Source organism: Lissotriton vulgaris, chromosome 1_1 (assembly GCF_964263255.1).
Source record: "Lissotriton vulgaris chromosome 1_1, aLisVul1.2, whole genome shotgun sequence".
Lineage (NCBI taxonomy): Eukaryota > Metazoa > Chordata > Amphibia > Caudata > Salamandridae > Lissotriton > Lissotriton vulgaris.
In genome coordinates, this window is record NC_141685.1 from 1,546,028,627 (window position 1) to 1,546,049,710 (window position 21,084).

General features: G+C 46.1%; 1 protein-coding gene across 1 annotated transcript in view; it reads right to left on the bottom strand.

Annotated features, from left to right (window-relative positions):
* The window catches only part of CEP290 (centrosomal protein 290), a 1,386,965-nt gene that overhangs the window by 1,228,927 nt on the left and 136,954 nt on the right, over positions 1-21,084 (bottom strand). The window contains exons 7-9 of the mRNA XM_086918001.1: positions 4,944-4,997; positions 2,503-2,655; positions 2,219-2,401 (exon numbers count right to left, since the gene is read on the bottom strand). Coding sequence (XP_086774127.1) covers positions 2,219-2,401; positions 2,503-2,655; positions 4,944-4,997 — 390 coding nt within the window. The remainder of the gene's footprint in view (positions 1-2,218; positions 2,402-2,502; positions 2,656-4,943; positions 4,998-21,084) is intronic.

The window sequence follows — 21,084 nt, forward strand, 5'->3', positions numbered from 1 at the left end:
TTTCCTAGCCATGCTTCTGATTTATAGAGAACGTGAAATCTATGATGGCTAGATCAAAGGTAAAGTTGCCAAAACACCACGACCTCAAAGTGTGTGTAGTTTCAATGTTTACCAATTACAACTAATGGCTGCTGTTTTACACAATTCCACAGAAATCGTAGTTCTCTGTGAACAATGTTTCTCTAGAAACAGCATTTCTGATAGGAAGGCAACCCTCTGGACACGGAACGTGCACAGTTGATACACTGACTGGGAATATTGCACAACTGTCTTTGAGAAATGAAAAAAGGAGACAGCTAAATGAAAATCTGCCAAAATTACAACTTTTGCTAGTTGCCTGTGATTTGAGAAACGAAAGACTGAAAAACATTGAGTAGGGATATATATTTGAACCTGTCAATGCCACAGACAATGGAACAACAACAGTGGGGTTGTCGAATTGAGAGGACGTGCACTCCAACCCATCTCGGAGGATTGTATGAGCATGGAAAGGAAAGCATGGAAAAGCCACTAAAAGTGTGTTCATGTGGTCTGAGGGATTTGGTTGGTGACAGTGTTTCCCACACAACTAGGACCAGCCATTACACTGAGCAGAGATGGGAATATAACATATCAGCACTAAGCCAACATAAACTCTTCTATAACCACAGCTAGACAGAGGGATATAGAATGGAGTTCTAGAATTCCCATAACATATCCACTACTCAAATGACTTCATATTTTTTTACTATACAAATTTTCAACAGTAATCCTTTATGGGTTCCGGAGTGGCATGCTACTCGCCAGAAAAGCGCTTCAACACCCATCAGGGGTAACAAGTGGAGGAGTGTGGCTCAATGGTTAGAGCGGCAGACCTTGATGCAGAGTTCTGGCCAGGGACCAGGGTTCGATTCCCGCCTCGGCGGGTCTCTGGCTCATAAATTCCGCTGACTGGATATTCTCGCCTCAGTGCCTATTCTAATCATGGGTCCCACGCTGCAACTCTGGGCAATAGCTTGCTTAGCCTCCACAACGGCCCCCTACAGCGCTGGGGATGCCTGGTTGCACCCCGGGGATGCCCAGGAGTGGACATTTCACGGGGAAAAGCCAGGACGGGTTCCCCAGCGGTATGAGTACAGCGCCAGGACACACTGCTCGCCGGGGTATCAGTGCGCTTTACAAATACGTCTACATTTACAAATACGTCTACATTTACAAGTGCTATATGAATGCAAATCTTTCTTCCCCTTTTATCCCTCCGCTATCCTTCTCACTCCAAGTAACTGACTAATATCCACCACTGAAATTACTTCATATTTCACCATATTAATTCACCACTTCCTTTGTAGGCTTCCTGAATAGCGTGCGCCAACAAGCGCTATATAAATACAAACCTTTGTCCTCCTCTATCCTTCTGCTATCATTTCAAATCCAATTAACTGACTAACCTATTCACCACTTAAAATGTACTTGCATGTTTCACTATACTTATTCAACATTAATCCTCTATGGGTCCCGGAGTAGCGTGCTACTCGCCGAAAAAGCGCTTTGGCGCCTCGTCAGGGGTAGTAAGCGATATATAAATGCAATTACAATACAATACAATACAATGCATGGTGTTTACTGATCAACAACCAAGATGGTTGAATACAATGACCCATGCCATTTATCAAATTCATTCTTAACACCTTGGCTGCTAGGCGTTTTCCCCCCCCTGTGCTGAAAATTGCCATTTTGCTGGTGTCATGACGAGCTCAGCTCGTCATCAGCACAGCTCAACTGTGCATCATGACGAGCTGAGCTCGTCATGAGCATCAAAAGGGATATTTACACATCTACACACAAGAATTTCTTATGCGCTTGTGGTGAACAATTCATAACTAGCCAGGCATACATATAGTTAGTACAAATATAAATTCTCACTCATGAAGCTTGCCTGTCCACATTACAAAAGAAAGTATCTTGTAAATGTTAACAAGATTAGGTTGGGAGTATTTTAAATACAATGTCATGATTTACAACATACTTGTTGCGTAGCCGAGTGTTTTTTTCTGTTGGTGATAATAGTATATTTCCGAGCAGTTATTTTATTTTAGAAGTGGAGGCAATCAAAATACCCATTCCTGCAATTGATGAGCTGATACTGCTCCAGTCACTTAAGCTATGGCTCTGCTCAGGGAATTAAATACAGTAGACAAACTTTGAGACCAAATTACAAGCATGGATAACCAATGTTTACCTGAAGTCTGTATTGTTCTTTTTCCTTTCGTAATTGGTCCATGACATTATCCGTTTGCTGCACAACAAGTTTCATTCTGCTGTACTCATCGGTCATCTTCTCCATTTCCTGAACAGATTCTTCCAGGTTCTTAGTCATTTCCTGGTTCTGAAGTTCCAGCTTCTCATTAGCTTCAGTAAGATTCTATCATGTAATAAAACAATTGCGTATTCAATGAGATTTGAAAACTTGCACTCGCATACTGAAGTCTTTTTAAATCCACACTGGCAACATAATGTACTGACCTGAATTTCATCAAGATACTGCACAAGCTCCAAATTCTTTTTGGACAACTGGGCCCTATAGTCGGCATCTCCACCTCGGCGTGATATGAGAGTTTCTCGCTGGGAATCGATTTGTCTCTGATAGTCATTGACATCCTGTCTGAGTTGTTCATTCTATTGGCAAAGCAACAAAAAAGAAATTGGGCTCAATTTTCAATCTTCAAGCAATAATCATGCAATGAATATTGGAAAAAGAAAGCACTTCTATTTACGGAAAGGATAAACACACCTAAACCTAACTGGATGTCATTAATGAGTCCAAGTTTCAGGATGCATTGTTCCTTACCTTTCTCTTAAGAAGTTTTTTCTCCAAATTAAAAACGAAAGAAAAGGAAAACAGCAGATGTAAAGTTAGAAATGAAAATGCAAAGGTTACAAAAGAAAACCATCAAGAAAAGGCAGGGAAGTGTGAACATAAAAACTGTACTAATTTATTCCTGAAACAGTACATTTAATTATGAGAATACCAAAATAATTTTAATAATACTGTGTTGCACCATTTAAGGTTTAGTATAGAACAGTGCCCTACAATGGCTTAAACACCCATTTGGTTTAGAGCTTAACTGCGTTAGTTACCCCAATCTGTAGCCAAGCTCTCTCTTCATTAATATTATTTTCTTATGCAACTGGCAGAAAAATTGGCAAACAATTAATAAAGATTCAATATTAATGGTTAACAAAATCACAAAATCACAGCCACATGTGATGATCCCTAGGTAAACTGCAACATTCCAGTTACACTACATCTACTGTGCAATTTGGAAATAAATCTATTTTACTCTGTCCCTAAGTTGCAAATGGTACTCAATTTATTATAGCTACAGCTAATCATTTAATAGTATATTACAGATACAGATTTTTTCACAAAGTTAGGGTCTAGGGCATGCTGATGTTCATTGTGTATGACCGTTTTTTTGCGTATTACTCCTGGAAAGCCCTATCCAGAACCATCGTCATCATGCATCTATAAGAGGGCTAGGATCTCAAGCAAATATGACTCCAAGCAAATAAAATGGCTAGATCAAGAAATCCATGGCGCTCTTTCAATATTTCCACATGAAACATTTGCTACTGAACATCACAGGAAAAAGTACCTGTACCGTTCTACCACGTAGGTCATGAGCTCTCGGCTGAGTTGGTGAAACTGGGCAAGAGTGCTCTAAATCCACAGGATATCTGATGTGTATAGGCCACCAAGTGTGAATCTACATTGTAAGTCAAAAATCACCCTGAGATGTCTTCCTATGACAACCTTCCAGTCCTTAATACCACTGAAGGCAGGATTCCCAGAAAAGTGGAGTTGGGTCACATATTCTTATTATCCACCATTGCGGAAGTTTCCAATAACGGATGGTAGAGGGATAAACAGCAGTAATATTTCCTATTGTGTGATTTTGGGGAATAAGCTGCTCAAATCAGTGTTTCTGCACCAATTCACACTCGGTTTTGACTGGTCTTTTACATTTCTCCCAGTGAAACACCACAACTTGCACTCTAAGTGGAGCCTTTAACTTCCATTACCTGCCTCATCAAGATTACTGGAACACTCAGAATGCGTGCTTCAATGCTGCCACATACAAAGAGTTGCCTTCCAGTTACTCTACTGGATTCAATAAATACTCCAGGAGAAAAACATACAACATAGGCTAGAAAATCTGGTAAAGTATATCTGTGTTAACTAAATAAATAATATAATTTAGCACACAGTACATCCTGCCACAACGTTTATGAATGTATCTACCAAGAGGATTACATGGGCAGGTCCTGAGACGAAGCAACACTGGTACTGGCACTGATCTCTGAATCCTATTAATAAAGGCCAGAACAATTAGTATCTGCAAAATCTGGTTACAATAAACATTATGGGGCTGCCAACACAATCCTCAGTTGAGGAGCTCTTCTGCCTGCTGTCCATAAATGGGAATGAAAAGCAGTTTACAGTCATCAGCCAGGTACCTGCGTCATTCACAATACTTCCTGCTTTGCCATCATAGGTCAACACATCTCATTAGGTATCACAAGTGTATATAACTAGGCATAAGAGCAACGTGCATACAAGATCAACATGTGAAACTGCAAACGTAGACAGGAAAAAGTGTCTTTCCTGTTACTTCACTGACTTTCTCTTTGGACAAACAATATTACTTCCAGAAATGCTCAGAGCAAGTTAATACATTTTACACTTTACAACCACTATCCACTAATGTGGGATTCTTGCACTGCATACCATTTAACACCTACTAAATTATTCAACATACGTGCAAAGAACTATGAACAATAGAATGCCTACGGGACCATACAGTACACGTTCTGAAAAGAAAAGTGGTCATAAAGAAAAAAATCTCCTGTTTTAATATACAATGAAGAGAAATAATATTAAAAGGTAATAACTTCTTGCCAACCTCTCGTCTTAACTTGCTGCTTTCATTATCGGCTTCTTCATTCCGAAGAGCAAGCTAAAATACAATAAACAATCATTAGTTTGAAGAATTGCCATTTTACATGGAAATATTAACAACCTGCAGCAACAGTTTACTATCGTTTGAATCTTCCTCATATAAATAACTTTCGTATAACCATTTTGAAGTCTTCCAAAACAAAGTTACTACGTGTGGAGAAATTTGATAATACCGTGCACGCAAACAGCAGCTTCTGTTTAAATTCATACTGCTTTTTCTAAACCTCATATGCAACCCCAAATCAAATTTACCTTCACATTTAGATGTTCCTTAGTTCCCCAACTTGTGGCTAGAGAATCACATGGTGACCCCACTCTTCCAAAATAGTAAGGTAAGCTTTGAGGAATATAGGAAAAATTAAGAATCGCATTTGGAGGAATGCTTGTACTGCCGTTTTTCGGAGGGAGCAGCTGAAGCTTACAAACCATGTGGATGACATTTCTTTCAGCAAACCTGCATGTCTTTGCAATGTAGAGATTTCCCAACAATGCTGCTGTCGCATTTCTACCCCTTGAAGAATTGTGTGTCAACCTAGCAGAGAATGACTTGCGTTCTTATGTCAAAGCTGTATACATGCCATCACCCTATCATTAGCAGCAATGGCTGACAAAAACGCTCAGCAGATGAAGCAAAATTTACTTGCAAGTAGATGTCATGGTCTTTAAAGGGGCATTTGCTCTCTTACCATTTCCAGAACTGGCCTTCAGGTCTGTCACAGCACCACCTCTGCCAAAATGGCATGTCGCCAGAATTTGTACTTTTTAAGCCTTAACTGTCGTTCTCTGGCCGAAAATATGCAGCATATTTTTGACCTTCTTAGTACTGAACATCCAGATGCACTCTTTCTGAACGAAACATGGCTTCATGCCAGTTCGGGCCCGACATTGCCACTGCTCTTCCTCCTGGATATGTCATTGCCAAGAAAGATCGAGACACAGGCAAAGGCGGGGGGATTGCTATAATTTATAAATCTACTTATTTCTGTAAATTTGAAGCTATTTCCATCACAGAGTGTGAAGCGGCTTTAAACTGTCTGTATCCCCTCAGCTGACCTTGTCTGGCATTTTAATTTATCGCCCTCCGGGGAAGCCCGGCCCCTGGGTCTCCACTTTCCCTGACCTTATCGCTCCCTTTATTTTAAAGGCGGCAAATTTTACAATTCTAGGTGACCTGAACCTTCACCTAGAAGATAATCAGAATAACATCTGCCGCACTTTTTTAATCTGATTTGGAGGCTCTAAGCTTACGGTTATGCAATCAGGGCCCTACTCATAAGGCGGGACACCTTCTGGATCCAATTTTGTCCAATCTTTGCTATGTCTGTAGTACTCCGGCGCTTCAGTTAGACTAGTCAGACCATTTTTTTATTCCATTCAACCTGCAGTCTTACACATCTAGGATAGTGGCCCCTCCTACTAGTTCAGGTAGTCTCAGATCTTGGGACAAGTTGAATATGGAGTCTTTTAATACTATTCTGTCTACTAGCATACCTGAATTCACTTTATCTTTTCTTTCATTAAATATTGCTGTCTCGGACTGGCTAACCGATGACATTGACATCTGTCTGCCCCCTGTACCCAAACGCAGCTTTACTCATCATCCCTCTGCCCCATGGTTTACAAATGATCTTAAAGTTATTAAGTCTAAATGTAAAGCACTAGAAAGAAGATGGAGGAGATCGTACTCTTTAACTTGTAAAGATGCTTACAAAGCTGCTCTTAAAAATTATATTCAGCGTGTAAAGAGGCACCCATTTTGTACGTTGCTAACACAATAACTAAGGAATCTAATCGTCCTCGGGCTCTATTTTCGGTACTGAAGAAGTTAACTGGCTCTGATACCATCCCTCCTCCTCCTGTCCTTGATGAAAATCAATGTAACAACATTGCTGACTTCTTTATTCAGAAGGTTGAACTTATTTACAAGTCACTCTCTGCTCCTTCCCCTTCCCCTTCCTTGTGTAGTATGGCTTCTGCATTTGACCCTACATATCACAGTAATTGTGACCAGATAGCCAAGATTTCTTCCTGGCACCTATTTGAAGTGGCGTCTTTCCAAAATTGTTTAAACAGTATTACATCTGGGTCTCCTCTTGATCCTTTGCCTATGAACATCCTTTGTCAGCTATCTGCCACATCTAAAGGCGTCCTTATCGATCTTCTTAACGCCTCTATGTGGGAGGCCTTGGAAGCGAGCCATGGTCATCCCTTTGTTGAAAAAGGCCAGAGAAGATCCTTCTATACTATCTAACTTTAGACCTATATCTCTGCTTCCGGCTTTCTCCAAAATTTTGGAGAAACATATCAATATTCAACTGACACAACACATAGATAAAATTTGCTTTCTTCATTATTCACAATCCGGGTTCAAAGACAACTTTTTAACTGAAACCGCTCTGCTTGGGGTTACTGAGAAACTGTGCCAGCATGTAGATCAAGGGGAAACTGCGGCACTCATTCTATTAGATTTGAGTGCCGCATTCGACACTGTCGCATAACATCTTGCTTAACGCCCTTAGGACTATTGGGCTAGACGGCACTACCCTATCCTGGTTTGCTTCATTCCTTGAGGGTCGCACTTTTCAAGTCTTTTCTGCTAAGGCATCATCTAAGATCTGTGTATCAGCACATGGAGTCCCACAGGGATCCATTTTAAGCCCCCTGCTCTTCAACATCTATGTCAGACCTCTGGCAGAGATTGTGGAAGAGGCGGGTCTTTCCCTATATTAGTATGTGGATGATACGCAGATTGTCTTCTCGCTTTCCACCACTAAACACGCTACGACATCTGCCCTTCAGTGCGGCCTACGGCAATTGACTGAGTGGATGCGCCTTAACTTTTTGAAGTTAAATGGGGATAAAACGAAGATCCTTATCCTGGGCAAGCACAAGGACCTACGGGGCCCTCACCATTGGCCTCAGGAAATGGGTTACTTTCCCCTACCTGTCACCCATGTCCATAATCTGGGCATCATTATTGAGGATAGCCTCTCTATGAGACAACAGGTGGCGAGTGTTGCTGCCATATGTTTTACGATTTTGAGGTGGCTTCATAAGATCATTTGGATGCTTCCTGCCTCAACCCAACGCACGGTAGTCCAGGCACTCATCACCTCTCGCCTCGATTACGGCAATGTTCTCTATCTCGGTAGCTGCCAAACGGTACTGAGAAAGCTTCAGGTAGTTCAGAACTCTGCAGTAAGCCTTCTTTGTCAAGTTCCTAGACAGGCTTCCATCTCGCCGTATTTACATGACCTTCACTGGCTTCGAATTGATCAAATCATTTAATTTAAAACCCTGTGTTACATCTTTAAAATCAAACAAGATGTGGCACCAGCATATCTGCAAGAGCTCATCCATCCTTACATTCCTTCTCGTCCCCTGCGCTCTACAGCCCACGGAGACTTTGTGATTCCCAGATTTAAACTTGCAAGAATGGGAGGGCGTTCCTTTTTTTGTCTTGGCCCCAAAATCTGGAATTCTCTTCCGGTGTCCTTGAAGAATGACCCGTCCTATCTCAGCTTTCGAAGAAATCTTAAAACTTGGCTCTTAGTAGCAAATGGTTCTTGACTGCACCTTTTCTAGAATTTGTGTGCTAGGCGCCGGGAAACCCTTTTTGGGTAGCTGCGCGTGTTACAAAACTAATTTAATAATAATAATATCTGCTATTTAATTGGACTCGGGGCACCCATTTATATCATGAACGGCCTATAGAAATAGATTTTTAAGGGTAATGACACTTAAGGTCTCACAATTGTGCAGTTATAATTTCGGTGTTAGCTAAACTTTGATTCTGCATAGATAAAATATATTCTTTCAGGAAGTGAAATACAACAGGCAGAAACTGGGAAAGTACAAGCTACTAGTTATTCATGCTGTATGTTCAGCCAACGGTCAAAGCATTTCCCTCAATGACGCTATTGGCCCCAGTGTATTGCTATATTGTGGGGGTAGGAAGGTGTCTTTTTATATAGTGCACCAAAATACCGTACACTATGAGAAAGTCCAGACGACCCTCATTTCCTTATAGGGCTTAATAATAATCCCAAACGCTCTCTCCAAATAGAAATCGTTCTAGGGGGTACCTGGCATTCCATCAGGTGAGGAGGGGTCAGGGTTCCTTACAGGGCATCTACTAATGTCTCCTAGGCCCTAGCCAAATCAAGTGATCCTTGATCATACCTGGCCTCCAGGAGCAGCACTATGCTCTCGTATCCTGCCCACCTTTCAAATTCCTTTTATATATCGCCACACAGGGTCCTCTCAGGATCTTTCAGTTCATGGTGATTTTCCTCTTTGCAATGATAAAGGCTAGGTCCTGAAACTTGCTTGTAGCCTAAGTTTTGGCAGTGTTTTGGCATGAGCGCAAAAGACAGCAGGGGCGGCTCTAGGCTCATGGCGACCCTGGGCAGGGAGCATAGGTAGGGGGCCCCGGAAGACGGTGTCCGTGTGGTGCGGAGCGTGGAGGCCAGTGAAGATTGGGGGGGGACAGGGTGTTTGGAAGTGGAACAGAGCCGGAGGCCACCAAATCCCTGCCAGGGGCCGCCACACAAATATGTATCCATCCTCAAAGGATTATTATTTTAAGGATATATATTGGCGTTGTGGCCCCTGGGGTTTGGTGGCCCTGTGCAGGTGCACTGCTTGCACATGCCTAAGGCCGCCCCAGAAGACAGTGTATTGGTGCATGGGACCTCCCTCTAAGGGACCTCAGCCAGTACTCCAGTAATTTCTTCCTAGTAGTCCGCTAGCCCCGGACATTCCCAAAACATATGTAGGGTTTCAGCTCCCACTTCCCCACATCTCTGGCACATCGGCCCCTCCACTGCAAAGTATCTATTCATCCTATCGGGTGTGAGGTATGCTCTATGTAAAACATAAAGATTGATATGTTTAAATCAGGCGTTCCTAGACACCTTGGGTATTCGTTCCAAAATGTTCCACTAGTACCCCTCTGGGATGGGGATCTCAAGGCTTCCTCCCAGTGGAATCCAAAGGTGCCCAGGAGTAGTAGCGTTCCCACCCTAAACGTTTTGTAAAAGCAAAGAACACTTTTAACCATTTCCATGCTCATGACGAGCTGAGCTCGTCATGCAGTACAGTGCTCCTGTGCTCATGACGATCTGAGCTCTTCATGACTACACCCGTTTTTATTGCTGTCCAGCACAGCAGAGGAATCTCTCAAGCAGCGATGTGGCTAATGTCCCTGAAGAGGTGACCAGGTATTGGCAACTTTTAGCATGAGGGGGTTCTGCCATGCCCGTCCCCAAATGTCTGTGAATTGCTCTCGCCTCCGCACCATGAAGGAGGAAATGGCCCTTACGCATATCTCAAGTGGAACTCTTCAAACGAGAGGAGCACATCAGCTTCAAATAGCTTCAAATAGGTCCACAAAGGTTGTCGCCCCTGCTGTCACCCAATCCTTTAATGCCCGCTAGTCTCCTCTTGTGGTAGCGCTTCCAACAATCCCAGCGGTATATCGAGGGAATATCATAGTCTCACATGCATCTTCTGTAGACTTCTACTCCAGCAGTGTCGCAGCAATTCTATGATGTAGCCTGCGCTGAGGCAGTGGAGTCGAAGAAGAACTCAAGTCAGGCTGTGTAGGTCAGGCACAAAATGGCCCATTTCCGGTCCGGAGGAGGGGTGGAGGGGGTAGGAGTCTGGCCGCTAGCCACTGTGTCAGGCATTGGAGCTGTGCTGCCAGACAGTAGATCTCAAAGTCGGGAAATGCCGACCCACCTTCTCCCACTGGTCTCTGTAAGGTAGCTAGAGCCACTCGTCTGTGGCCCAAACCCCAAATGAAACCCACAAAAGTGTTTCAATGCCTCGGAATATCGGCAGTGGGATCCAAACCGGTAGAACGACAAAAGAATATAATCAGTGTGTGTGTGGGGTGGGCTATCATTTTTAGCAATGAGACTCAGCCCACTACTAATAGGGGAAATGTTTTCCAAAACTCAATGCTTGACTCGAGTACTCAACGGTCCTTCCCCACGTGCCTCTCCAGTAAAGCAGTAGGATCAGGGTAAATCTGTATCCCAAGGTATGGCAAGCAACAGGGTTCCCAATGCAAAGCTTACAGTCCCTTGGCGTGGAGAATAAACAAAATTTATGCCAGTTAACTCTCAGTACAGTATGAAGTTGTGAGCCCCCCCCCCGTCCGCAAAGTGAAGACTCCAACAAGAACAACATGAAAATAGTCGGAATAGTAGACGCTCGCCCACATACCTACAACTGTTTTGTACCAGCGAGCTGGTCTCCGTCATCTCATATTCAATTGAATGACCAAGTAAAGACGGCGGACATCTTATAGTTGAGCACGCTTTATATTCCAGGTATGGCCATTTATGACCAGCATCTCCACCACTTACAGCCCCCTACCATATGAGTTTTTCCACATCTCATTGACACTCTCCTCTTCTCTGAGAGCAAGGGATGGGCATAACTACTGCAGACGCTGACACCCATGCAGCTCAGGGCGATAAGCAGGATCCATCACCGGGATAGTTGTCGGCGGGCCCTCTTCCGCAGGCCGGATAGGAAGCCAGCAATACAGTCACTTTAGAGCACGTGGTCAGGGCACCCAGTGGGCACAGTGCAGATCAGTGTTCTCATTGTCATTACTGTAGGATCCTAACAGTCCAGGGAACCCCTTCTATCCTGCTTCTACACAGCAGCAACCAAGGCGATCTTAAACTTCATGCTGTGCAGCACATGGGGCCCAAGCTATAACTTGCCTTTCCACCAAAGTGAAATAATACAGGCCATCCGGGATTCAACAGAGGCTCATCCAGTCGTGACATGTATTCTTTTTTATCACCTGCATATATAGGCAAGCACTTACTTCAGGAGGCAAGTTCAGGGGCAGGCCACCCACAACACTGATGCACCAACTCTGAACTGTACAACTGTAGGGCAGCATGCACCTGTGCTGCTGTACTCCCCAATGGGCTGGGGGCCAATAAGAACTGTTGCCTGTTGTGGTCTGGTGTCCTTCTCCGCCTCGTTGGGAGTCAGGGGCCCTCAGCCTGGTCTGTTTGCAGGTTCTCAGTGGCAGGCAGTATGTTGCAGCGCCGCCCTCCCGCCTTCAATGCTGTGCCTGCCGAGCGAGGTAGCAGAAGATCAATCGCCCGATCAGGGTCCCGGCAGGGCTCCACTGTCCGGAAGATTGGACCACAGTTCTTGGTTGTGTGTGCCCGGGATAAAGCACCCTTGCCTTGGCCGCGTCTCCTCACTCACTCACCCGGGGTATTCTAGTGCGTTCAGATCCCTGGGTAGTCGAGGGTCCCGCAGCCCCTATTGAGCCAGGTCTTGTCCCGGGAGGTAGGGTGGCAGAGTCTCCGCACCTCGGGAACACCTCCGCAGTGCTCGCCCCTCCAAGTCCCCTTCAAAGGCTATTCAGTAGTGTGGACCAGGAGCTTAATGTGGTGTCCAGTAACTCGCAGACGCCATCTTGTCAGCACCGCCACTCTGGATCCGCAACAGGTCAGGCAGTTTATCGCTCTGGCATCGGAGGCTGCCCAGAATCAGTTGTGGTGTGCAACAGTGTCTAGGGAACTCTGGCATGTAAGGGGGCCCCCTAGTTTCAAAATAATGGCAGGATGTTGTCAGATAGGGAAATTGCCTAGCAGAAGGTTAAAAACCTGTGACCTATGGCATCAGCAATCGGCCACACCCCCCAGTGTTGAGCATTTGCTCTACACACAGAGTCAATAAACAAGACACACTCAAGAAGAATCTCAAGACCAATTTAGAAAAATAACTCAGATTTTCATATTTACTTTTTACACCAAATTTATCGGCATCAGGTAAGTACCTTAAATGTTATCAAATTTTAAAGTAAAAAAAGTAGAAAATGACAGCGGTCAGATTTGAGGCATGAGCCTCAAATGCGGTAATGTTATCCTATGGAAGTAACTTTCACTGCATAGTGACATTTAGAGATGACTTACAGGACTGTTCTTCTCTAGACTTAACGTAAGTGGGGGCCAAGGTCTGAGCCAGCACTAGGTGTTCAATTCCATCTGCCCTGGGGTGTCCGGGTGCAGAGGTGCTTTACGCGGTGGTAGATTCGAATGCTACACGCTAAAGTCAATAAGAAAAGAAATTGTAAGAAAGAGGCAGAAAGGGAGGACGGGGGACTAGTCCGGCAGAACCCAAGGGGGTGCTTGGCTCTTGAGGGTCTCAGGACCACAGAGACACAGTCAGTTTATGTGAGCCCAGGCTAGGGAGCTTGTGTGCAGAAGTGTTTTGACCGCAGGACCAGTGAGTTAGAGGCTCTCACAGTTCTCAGTGTACCCGCAGAAGAGGGAAAAGAAACACAGCAGGGTCACACTCAGGGTGGAGCTGGTCTCTCTCGAAGTCCATGGACGTGCAGGTACGTTTTGCCAGTGGTGGTGTTCCTACTGAACACAAACAAGCCTTGGTGCTTGCAACTGGCTCTTGTACCTCGGGTTATTGGTGCTGGCTGGCTTCTGGGTTTCCTAGCATCTGCAAACTTGGCAGCGAAACATATCTGACCTCCTGGAGCAACAAAGACTTATTCTTAGAGTGCTGCTCCCTCAGTGAGCACAGAGTTGATAAGTTGCTGTACCAGGCAGATGCAGTTGGTGCCTACTGGAGCAGGGAAGTGGCTCCTTCCCTTCAAGGGAGATGTTGCTGGATCGATGAAGTGCTGGGCAGACCTTCAAGGGTTTGGAGAGACTGTTCACTTCTGGGCAAGTCTGTGTTCTGGGCCACAGATCTCACATCTTCGGCTCTTCTTTATCCTCCTTCTTTCTTCAGCAGATGAATCAGAGTTCCTGGTTTCGAGGGGGGCGCACATAAATACTAAATTTGAGGACATTAAGGAGAGTGAAGGGTAGTAGCAAATGGGAAATTAACCCTGGGGTCACAACAACCCCTATATTACCACTTCCTGTGGGGAGTGGCCATTACCCTGTCTCATAGTTCCTAACCAATAAATTCAAAATGGTGGAACGAATATGCTGCTTACCAGTATGCATCTGTTCTTGGCATGTAGGGCTGCTGACATTCATATCTGTGCATAGATCGCCGCCTAGTGTTGGGTCCGGATGATTACACATTGTTGTCCTGGAAGAGTCTTCGAAGTATCACAAGATAGGTGGCTCCTCCCCTGGACTACAGTGCGCATGGGCATCCTCTCCATCCTCAGATTGTTTTTCGCCATTGTGGCAGAGATGGAGTGTAGTACAGTAAGTGATGACCATGCTAAGAGTAATTCTGAGTGCTGAAGCCGCTACAGGCGCCGGGGAGGAGGGCGGGCGATATGAATGTCAGCAGCCCTACATGCCAAGAACAGATGCATACTGGTAAGCAGCATATTCGTTCCACCATTTTGAATTTATTGGTTAGGAACTGTGAGATGCAAGATGTAAGTAGCATATTCGGTTTGAGGCATGTGGGCTGCTGAATTCATATCTGTGCATAGAATATATAGCAGTCCCTCTATTAGCGGCGGCTGCCTGTGCCAGCTGCAGCAGTCTGAAAAAGTGTTTTTAGAGCAGCCTGTCCTACAGCTGCCTGCTGTTTGGAGTGCACATCTACGCAGTAGTGTTTGGTAAATGTGTGTATGGTAGACCATGTGGCTGCTCTATAGATTTCCTCTAAGGGAATGTTTCCCAGGAAAGCCATGGATGCCCCTAACTTTCGTGTTGAGTGGGCTTTTGGGGGAATTGTTAATGTGCGCTTAGCCTTTTGATAGCAAATCTGTATGCACTTAACGATCCATCTGGCTATACCTGCTTTTGAAATGGGGTTGCCTTTGTGTTGTGGTGAAAAGGCAACAAACAGTTGTTTTGTCTTCCTGAAATCTTTTGTCCTATCTATGTAGTACATGAGAGCTCTTTTGACATCTAGTGTGTGGAGCATTCTTTCTGCCACTGAATCTGGATTCTGGTAGAATACTGGCAGTTCGATAGTTTGATTCATATGGAACTGTGAAACCACCTTAGGCAGAAACTTAGGGTTAGTGCGTAGTACCACCCTGTTGGAGTGAATCTGTATGAATGGTTCTTGGAAATGTAAGTGCTTGAAGTTCACTAACTCGTCGTAGCGATGTGATTGCTATTAGGAAAGCCACTTTCCACGTTAAGAATTTTATCTCGCATGAGTGTAGAGGCTCAAAAGGTGGACCCATCAGTCTGGTAAGGACCACATTTAGGTTCCATACAGGTGCTGGTGGGTGTCTGGGAGGAATAACTCGTTTGAGTCCTTCCAGAAAAGCTTTGATGGCAGGCACTCTGAAAAGTGAGAGATCCCGCCTATTTTGGAGATAAGCTGCTATTGCGGATAAATGTATACGAATGGAAGCGTAGGTCAGATTGCATTTGTATTGATGTAATAGATAACAGATGATGTTGTGAGTAGATGCATCTAGCGGAGTAATGTCATTATTGGCACAGTAAATAATGAATCGCTTCCATTTGGCCGCCTAACATGCTCTAGTTGTGGGCCTCCTTGCCTCCTTTATGATATCCATACAGTCAGGAGGCAGGTTGAGGTAGCCAAATTCTAAGACCTCAGGAGCCAGATCGCCAGGTTGAGCTGTTGCGGATCTGGATGCTGAATGTCGCCATGGTTCTGCATCAAGAGTCTAAGTGTGAGATGCAGCCTTTGATGCGGTACCACAGAGAGTTCTAGAAACGTGGTGTACCATGGTTGGCGTGCCCACGTTGGAGCAACCAGGATGAGAGTCATCGAGTGTTGCCTCAGCTTGCGTGCCACTAGCGGTATTAGCGGTGCTGGGGGAACAGCGTATGCAAATATGCCTGCCCAGTTCATCCATATCGCATTTCCCTGCGACTGTGGGTGTGGGAACCTGGCGGCAAAGCTTTGGCATTTTGCGTTTTCCCTTGTGGCGAATAGGTCTATCTCTGGATGACCCCACTGCTGGAAGTACGGTTGGAGTACTGATGGATGTATCTCCCACTCGTGTATCTGGTGGCTGTGCCCTTTCACAATTGATGCTTAGCAGGTCCGCCATCTGATTGTCCTTGCCTGGGAGGTGTTCTGCCATGAGGAAGATGTTTCTCTGAATGGCCCACTTCCACATGCTCTGAGCCAGATGAGACAACTGTGGAGAGTGTGTACCTCCCTGCTTCTGTATGTAGTACATGGCAGTCATGTTGTCCGTCGGGATAAACACTACTTTGCTGCACAAATGTACTTTGAATGCTTTCATTGCCATGAAGATTGCCATCAGTTCCAGAAGGTTGATGTGCATTTTTCTCTGCTGTATTGTCTATAGTCCCTGCACAGTGCAGTGGAGTACATGAGCTCCCCATCCCTGGAGAGATGCGTCGTTGTCAGTATTATCTGTGGTACAGGGTCTTGGAACAGTCGGCCCCTGCAAAGGTTTTGTGGGTTCCACCAATGCAGAGAGTTGTATGCGCGACCGGTCACCAACACTAGGTTTTTCAATTGTCCGTGAGCCTGATTCCACTGACGTGCTAAGCACTCCTGAAGCGGACGCATGTGTAGTCTCGCGTGCTGGACTATGAAGATGCAGGAGGCCATCATGCCTATCAACTGCATGAACACTCATGCTGGAAGCCAGTGTTGTGGTCTGAATTTTTGTATCAGCAATTGGATGTTGTTGATCCTCACTGAATTTGGCTGTGCTTTGGTTGCCAGAGTGTCTATTGTCGAGCCCAAGTACTGCCGTATGTGGGCGGGCTGAAGGTGGGACTTTGGATAATTCAGTGAAAACCCCAGGTTGTGAAGTAGGTGAATGGTGTGGGACATGTGGGTGGCACATTGCTGGGCTGACTTTGCTTGGATAAGCCAGTCGTCCAGATAAGGGTAGACGTGAACATTCTGTCTCCGTAGGTGTGCAGCCACTGTCGCTAGGCACTTGGTAAACACCCTGGGTGCTGTTGTTACTCCGAAAGGGAGGACTTTGAACTGATAATGCTGATCCTGAATGGTAAATCTGAGATATTTTCTGTGTGACGGGTATACCGGTATATGGAAATATGCATCCTTTAGATCTAGTGTTGCGAGGAAATCTCCCTGACTGAGTAACGGTAGAACCTGCTGTAACGTGAGCATGTGAAAATGTTCTGACAGGATGTATTGGTTTAGGGGCCTGAGGTCCAGTATGGGTCTGAGGGACCCGTCCTTTTTTGTTATCAAGAAGTACAGTGAGTACACCCTGTACCTCTTTGGTCTACAGGCACGAGCTCTATGGCTCCTTTCTGCGGCATGCTGACTACCTCTTGCTGTAATAACTGTATATGCTCTGCAGACATAGGACGGTGTCTTGGGGGTATGTTGGGTGGAGTGGATGTTCACTCCAGACAATAACCGTACTGGATAAGCTGCCTCACCCACCTGTCTGTAGTGATGGTTTTCCAGAATGGCAGGAACTGTTGTAGTCTCCTCCCGACCGGTGTTATATGGTCTGGGGGTAGTGACAAGACGTCACTGTTTGTTGGTGGCGGAGGATCGGGAGTTGTTGTTTCCACGACCCCTGCCTTTGGTGCTGTTTCCACAATAGCCACCCCTATTGTTCTTGTTGTAGGTGGTCTGCGTGCCTCCTTTACTGTATTGTGTCTGCTGGGACACCTGGCCTCTGGAAGCTCCTCTATTGTTAGAGCGACGAAAACAACCACCCCTGAACTGCTGCGACTGTAGAGCCCCCATAGACTTTGCAGTCTCCGTGTCCTTTTTAATTTTTTCTAAGGTGGTGTCCACTTCTGGGCCAAATAGGTAATCAGGGTTAACTGGCTGATTGAGTATGGTGGTTTGTATCTCAGGCTTGAAGCCGGAGATTCTCAGCCAGGCGTGTCTGCATAACAGAAGGCTTGTATTAATAGCCCTGACTGCAGTGTCTGCTGCGTCTAGCGCACACTTAATAGACGCGTTGGATATAAGTTTCCCTTCTTGTATTAGCATTTCTGCTGCCTCCTTATACTCATCTGGCAAGAGTTGTAACAGGGTTTCAAGTGTATCATAATGAGCCCTGTCGTATCTGGCTAAGAGTGCCTGTGTGTTGGAGATTCGCCAGACATTGGCCGCTTGAGCTGCCACCCTTTTCCCTGAGGCTTCTAGCACTTTAGATTCCTTGTCAGGGGGAGGAGCATCACCCGTGGTCTGCGAGTTCGCTCTTTTACGAGCATTTGAAACAACTAGAGAGTCCAATGGCAACTGTCCCTTGATATATGTAGGGTCCACAGGTGCTGGTTTTTATTTTTTTTTCAATCCTGGGGTTTACCACTCTTGCCCATGTGGTCTCCTTAAAGATGTCTGCAGCGTGTTTCAGGACACCTTTGAGCATGGGTAGAGTCTTGACAGTTCTCTCTGAGGTTGAGAAGGTGTCAAATAAGAAGTCCTCCTCAATAGGGTCAGCATGGAGTAGGACATCGTGATTTTTTGCTGCCCTCTCAATAAGTGCGTTAAACGCAGCCGTGTCTTCTTTAGGTGAGGGTTTACCAGCATAGATATTGCTGTCAGGGGCATTTTGTGGCTCCCTTGTGTCAACAGCGTCTGTCCAGGGTTCAGTGTGGTCTTCTGGATCAGTGTCGACAGGATAGCTGTATTCCTCATTGTCAGCATCCTCTACATCCACATCTGAATGTGTGGGTGAAGAAGGCGCAGGCTCTCGTCCATATTTTTGTAGAGGTTCAAAAAGAAGAGGTGATGTTGCTGAATCCCTTTTTTTCTTTAAAGGAATTTTATAGGACTCCATTGGCTGTTCTGGGACGATCTTTCGCTTGTGAATGGAAAGTCTACCAGTCTCAGCGTCGATGAATTGCCTCGACTGGTCTTCCAGCAGAGGCTGTCGATGCTTTGTGGCCTCTTCAGTAGTTGTAGGCTTTTGCCCCAAGGACACCTTCTTGGCTGCTTCAATGCCCGTATGTGGGGCAAACGCCTTAGGTGTCACTGGGGCGGCAGTATAAACTTAATCGGTGCCGACGCCTTCGGAGTCTTACTGACTGTCTTTGGGGGTGGAGTGGCCTTTGGTTCGACAGCTGTAGCTTTTTCCTTAATGCGCTGCAGCGAGTCCAACACTTACTTTGAAAAAGAGGCGGATGGTTGTGTCGACTCAATGGGATCTTTAGAGCCACTGTTTGTTTTGTGCTCGAGGTCCTTGCTGACCTTCGCTTTGTCGAGTCGACGATTAGGATCGGTAACGTTCTGTGTTTCGAGTCCTTTATTTGTGTCTACGGTCTTCGGCGCCGACTTCTTTGGGTCGATGTCCTTGACCTTTTTCTTTGGTGCCCCGGATTTCGACTCGACACCCTTTAACGACCTCTCTGGGTCGATAGCACTCTTTTGTTTCGTTGGAGCCGATGGTTCAGAAGCCTTCGATCCGATCACAGTAAGTTGTACTTTCGGTTTCGATTTTGTTTCCGGTGCTTTCGGTTTTGTGGTCACCGATGTTGTTTGTTTCGATTTCGAACGATCAACCGATGGCTCTTTAGAATTGTCTGTAGCCGGGCCTTGAAGCGAGCTGTAGAATTATGCGCTTGATCTTGGGTAAGGCCTTGTGGCGATTCCTCGACCTGAGCCTTATAGAGTGTTTCCGTCTTGGCCCCCATACCAACGGGCGGGCCTAGCTCCTCGCTCGAGCTATCTTCTACGACCCCAAAGGCCTCATCGTCGTCTCCTACCTCGTCGACGAAGTCTTCGTTTTCGACCATCTCCTCATCCTCTGCGTCATAACTGGAGTCAATCTCTGACGCAGGATCCGACTAGTTCTCTTGAACTTCTTGCTTGACCCCCTCATCTTCCTCAGCATCGAAGATGTTCACCGGGTCAGGCGCTGTCTGCTGGGCTTCCTTCCGCGCCGCGCGCCGAAGGCGAAGTGTTTTCTTGGACCGGAACCGAGAACAACCCATACAGCTGGCTTCATCGTGATGCGGAGACAGGCACTTGTTGCACACCGGGTGGACATCGATGTGGGGATACTTGGAGTTGCAAACGGGGCATCTTTTGAATGGGCTCCGTTCCATTATCGATCGTCGATAAGGCCTCTGGCGTCGACCAGGCATTTGGAGTTGAATAGCCACGCGGCTTCTTCTTGACGTCCGGCTTGAGAATCGAGCTGGAACGAGTACTCGGCACCGATCGCAAAGACAATACCGACGATACCTAGAGGCCTTTTGGCCAATATAAAGTTTTCTATTGATTCTGAACTTGAGTTAACAAATATACATCCGAACCCAATGGCGGAAAAAAACAATCTGAGAATGGAGAGGATGCCCATGCGCACTGTAGTCCAGGGGAGGAGCCACCTATCTTGTGATACTTCGAAGACTCTTCCAGGACAACAATGTGAAATCATCCGGACCCAACACTAGGCGGCGATCTATGCTCAGATATGAATTTAGCAGCCCACATGCCTCGAACCCCTTCATTCGTGCAGCACATCAGGTAGCCAACCTTAGGGGTGTGATTAGCCTGGTGGTGCAACACGCCTACTTGCATAGTTAATTTCTAGACTGTCCTTGCGCCAAATGGGCCTCAGGGCAGGGGGTGGCATCTTCAAGGTCTTGGGGAAGCCCTGCTGGCATATCAAAGGCAGCAGGAGCTTTGAAGCCCCTGGCCTTGATATGCTAAATCATTAGCTATCCTGCTGGATGAGGTGTGAACACCTTCCTCCAGAGCACGCATTTTTTCTGACCTTAGAGAGCACGGGCTCTCATCTGAAGTGTCAGAAACATGTCTGTGGTGGCAGGTTGGACGATACCGGTCAGCCAGCACACTAGACATGGTAGGTTTTTCAGGGGACAACTCTGGGGGCCTACAACTCAAAGGCGATGCTGCTGGATCTGTGTTAATGTGCAGGATTATGGAGGCAAGGAGAGTCGGGCCCACACACACCCTACCCGGGCTGTAGTCTTTAGCCAGGGGACTGCACACCTTCTGAGACCCAGTACGCGTGTAAGTGATTGAGGGTCATCCAGCCCCCGCCCGGCACCACACCCACCTCCTCCAGGGTCCAGGACACTTCTCCGCCCAGTCAGGCCTCCTCTTTGCCTCCAAGCCGCACATCACCTGTGAGCGCGCTCTCCGGTGGGCCTCCCTGCACTATGCGGGCCTCCCATGATTGCCTT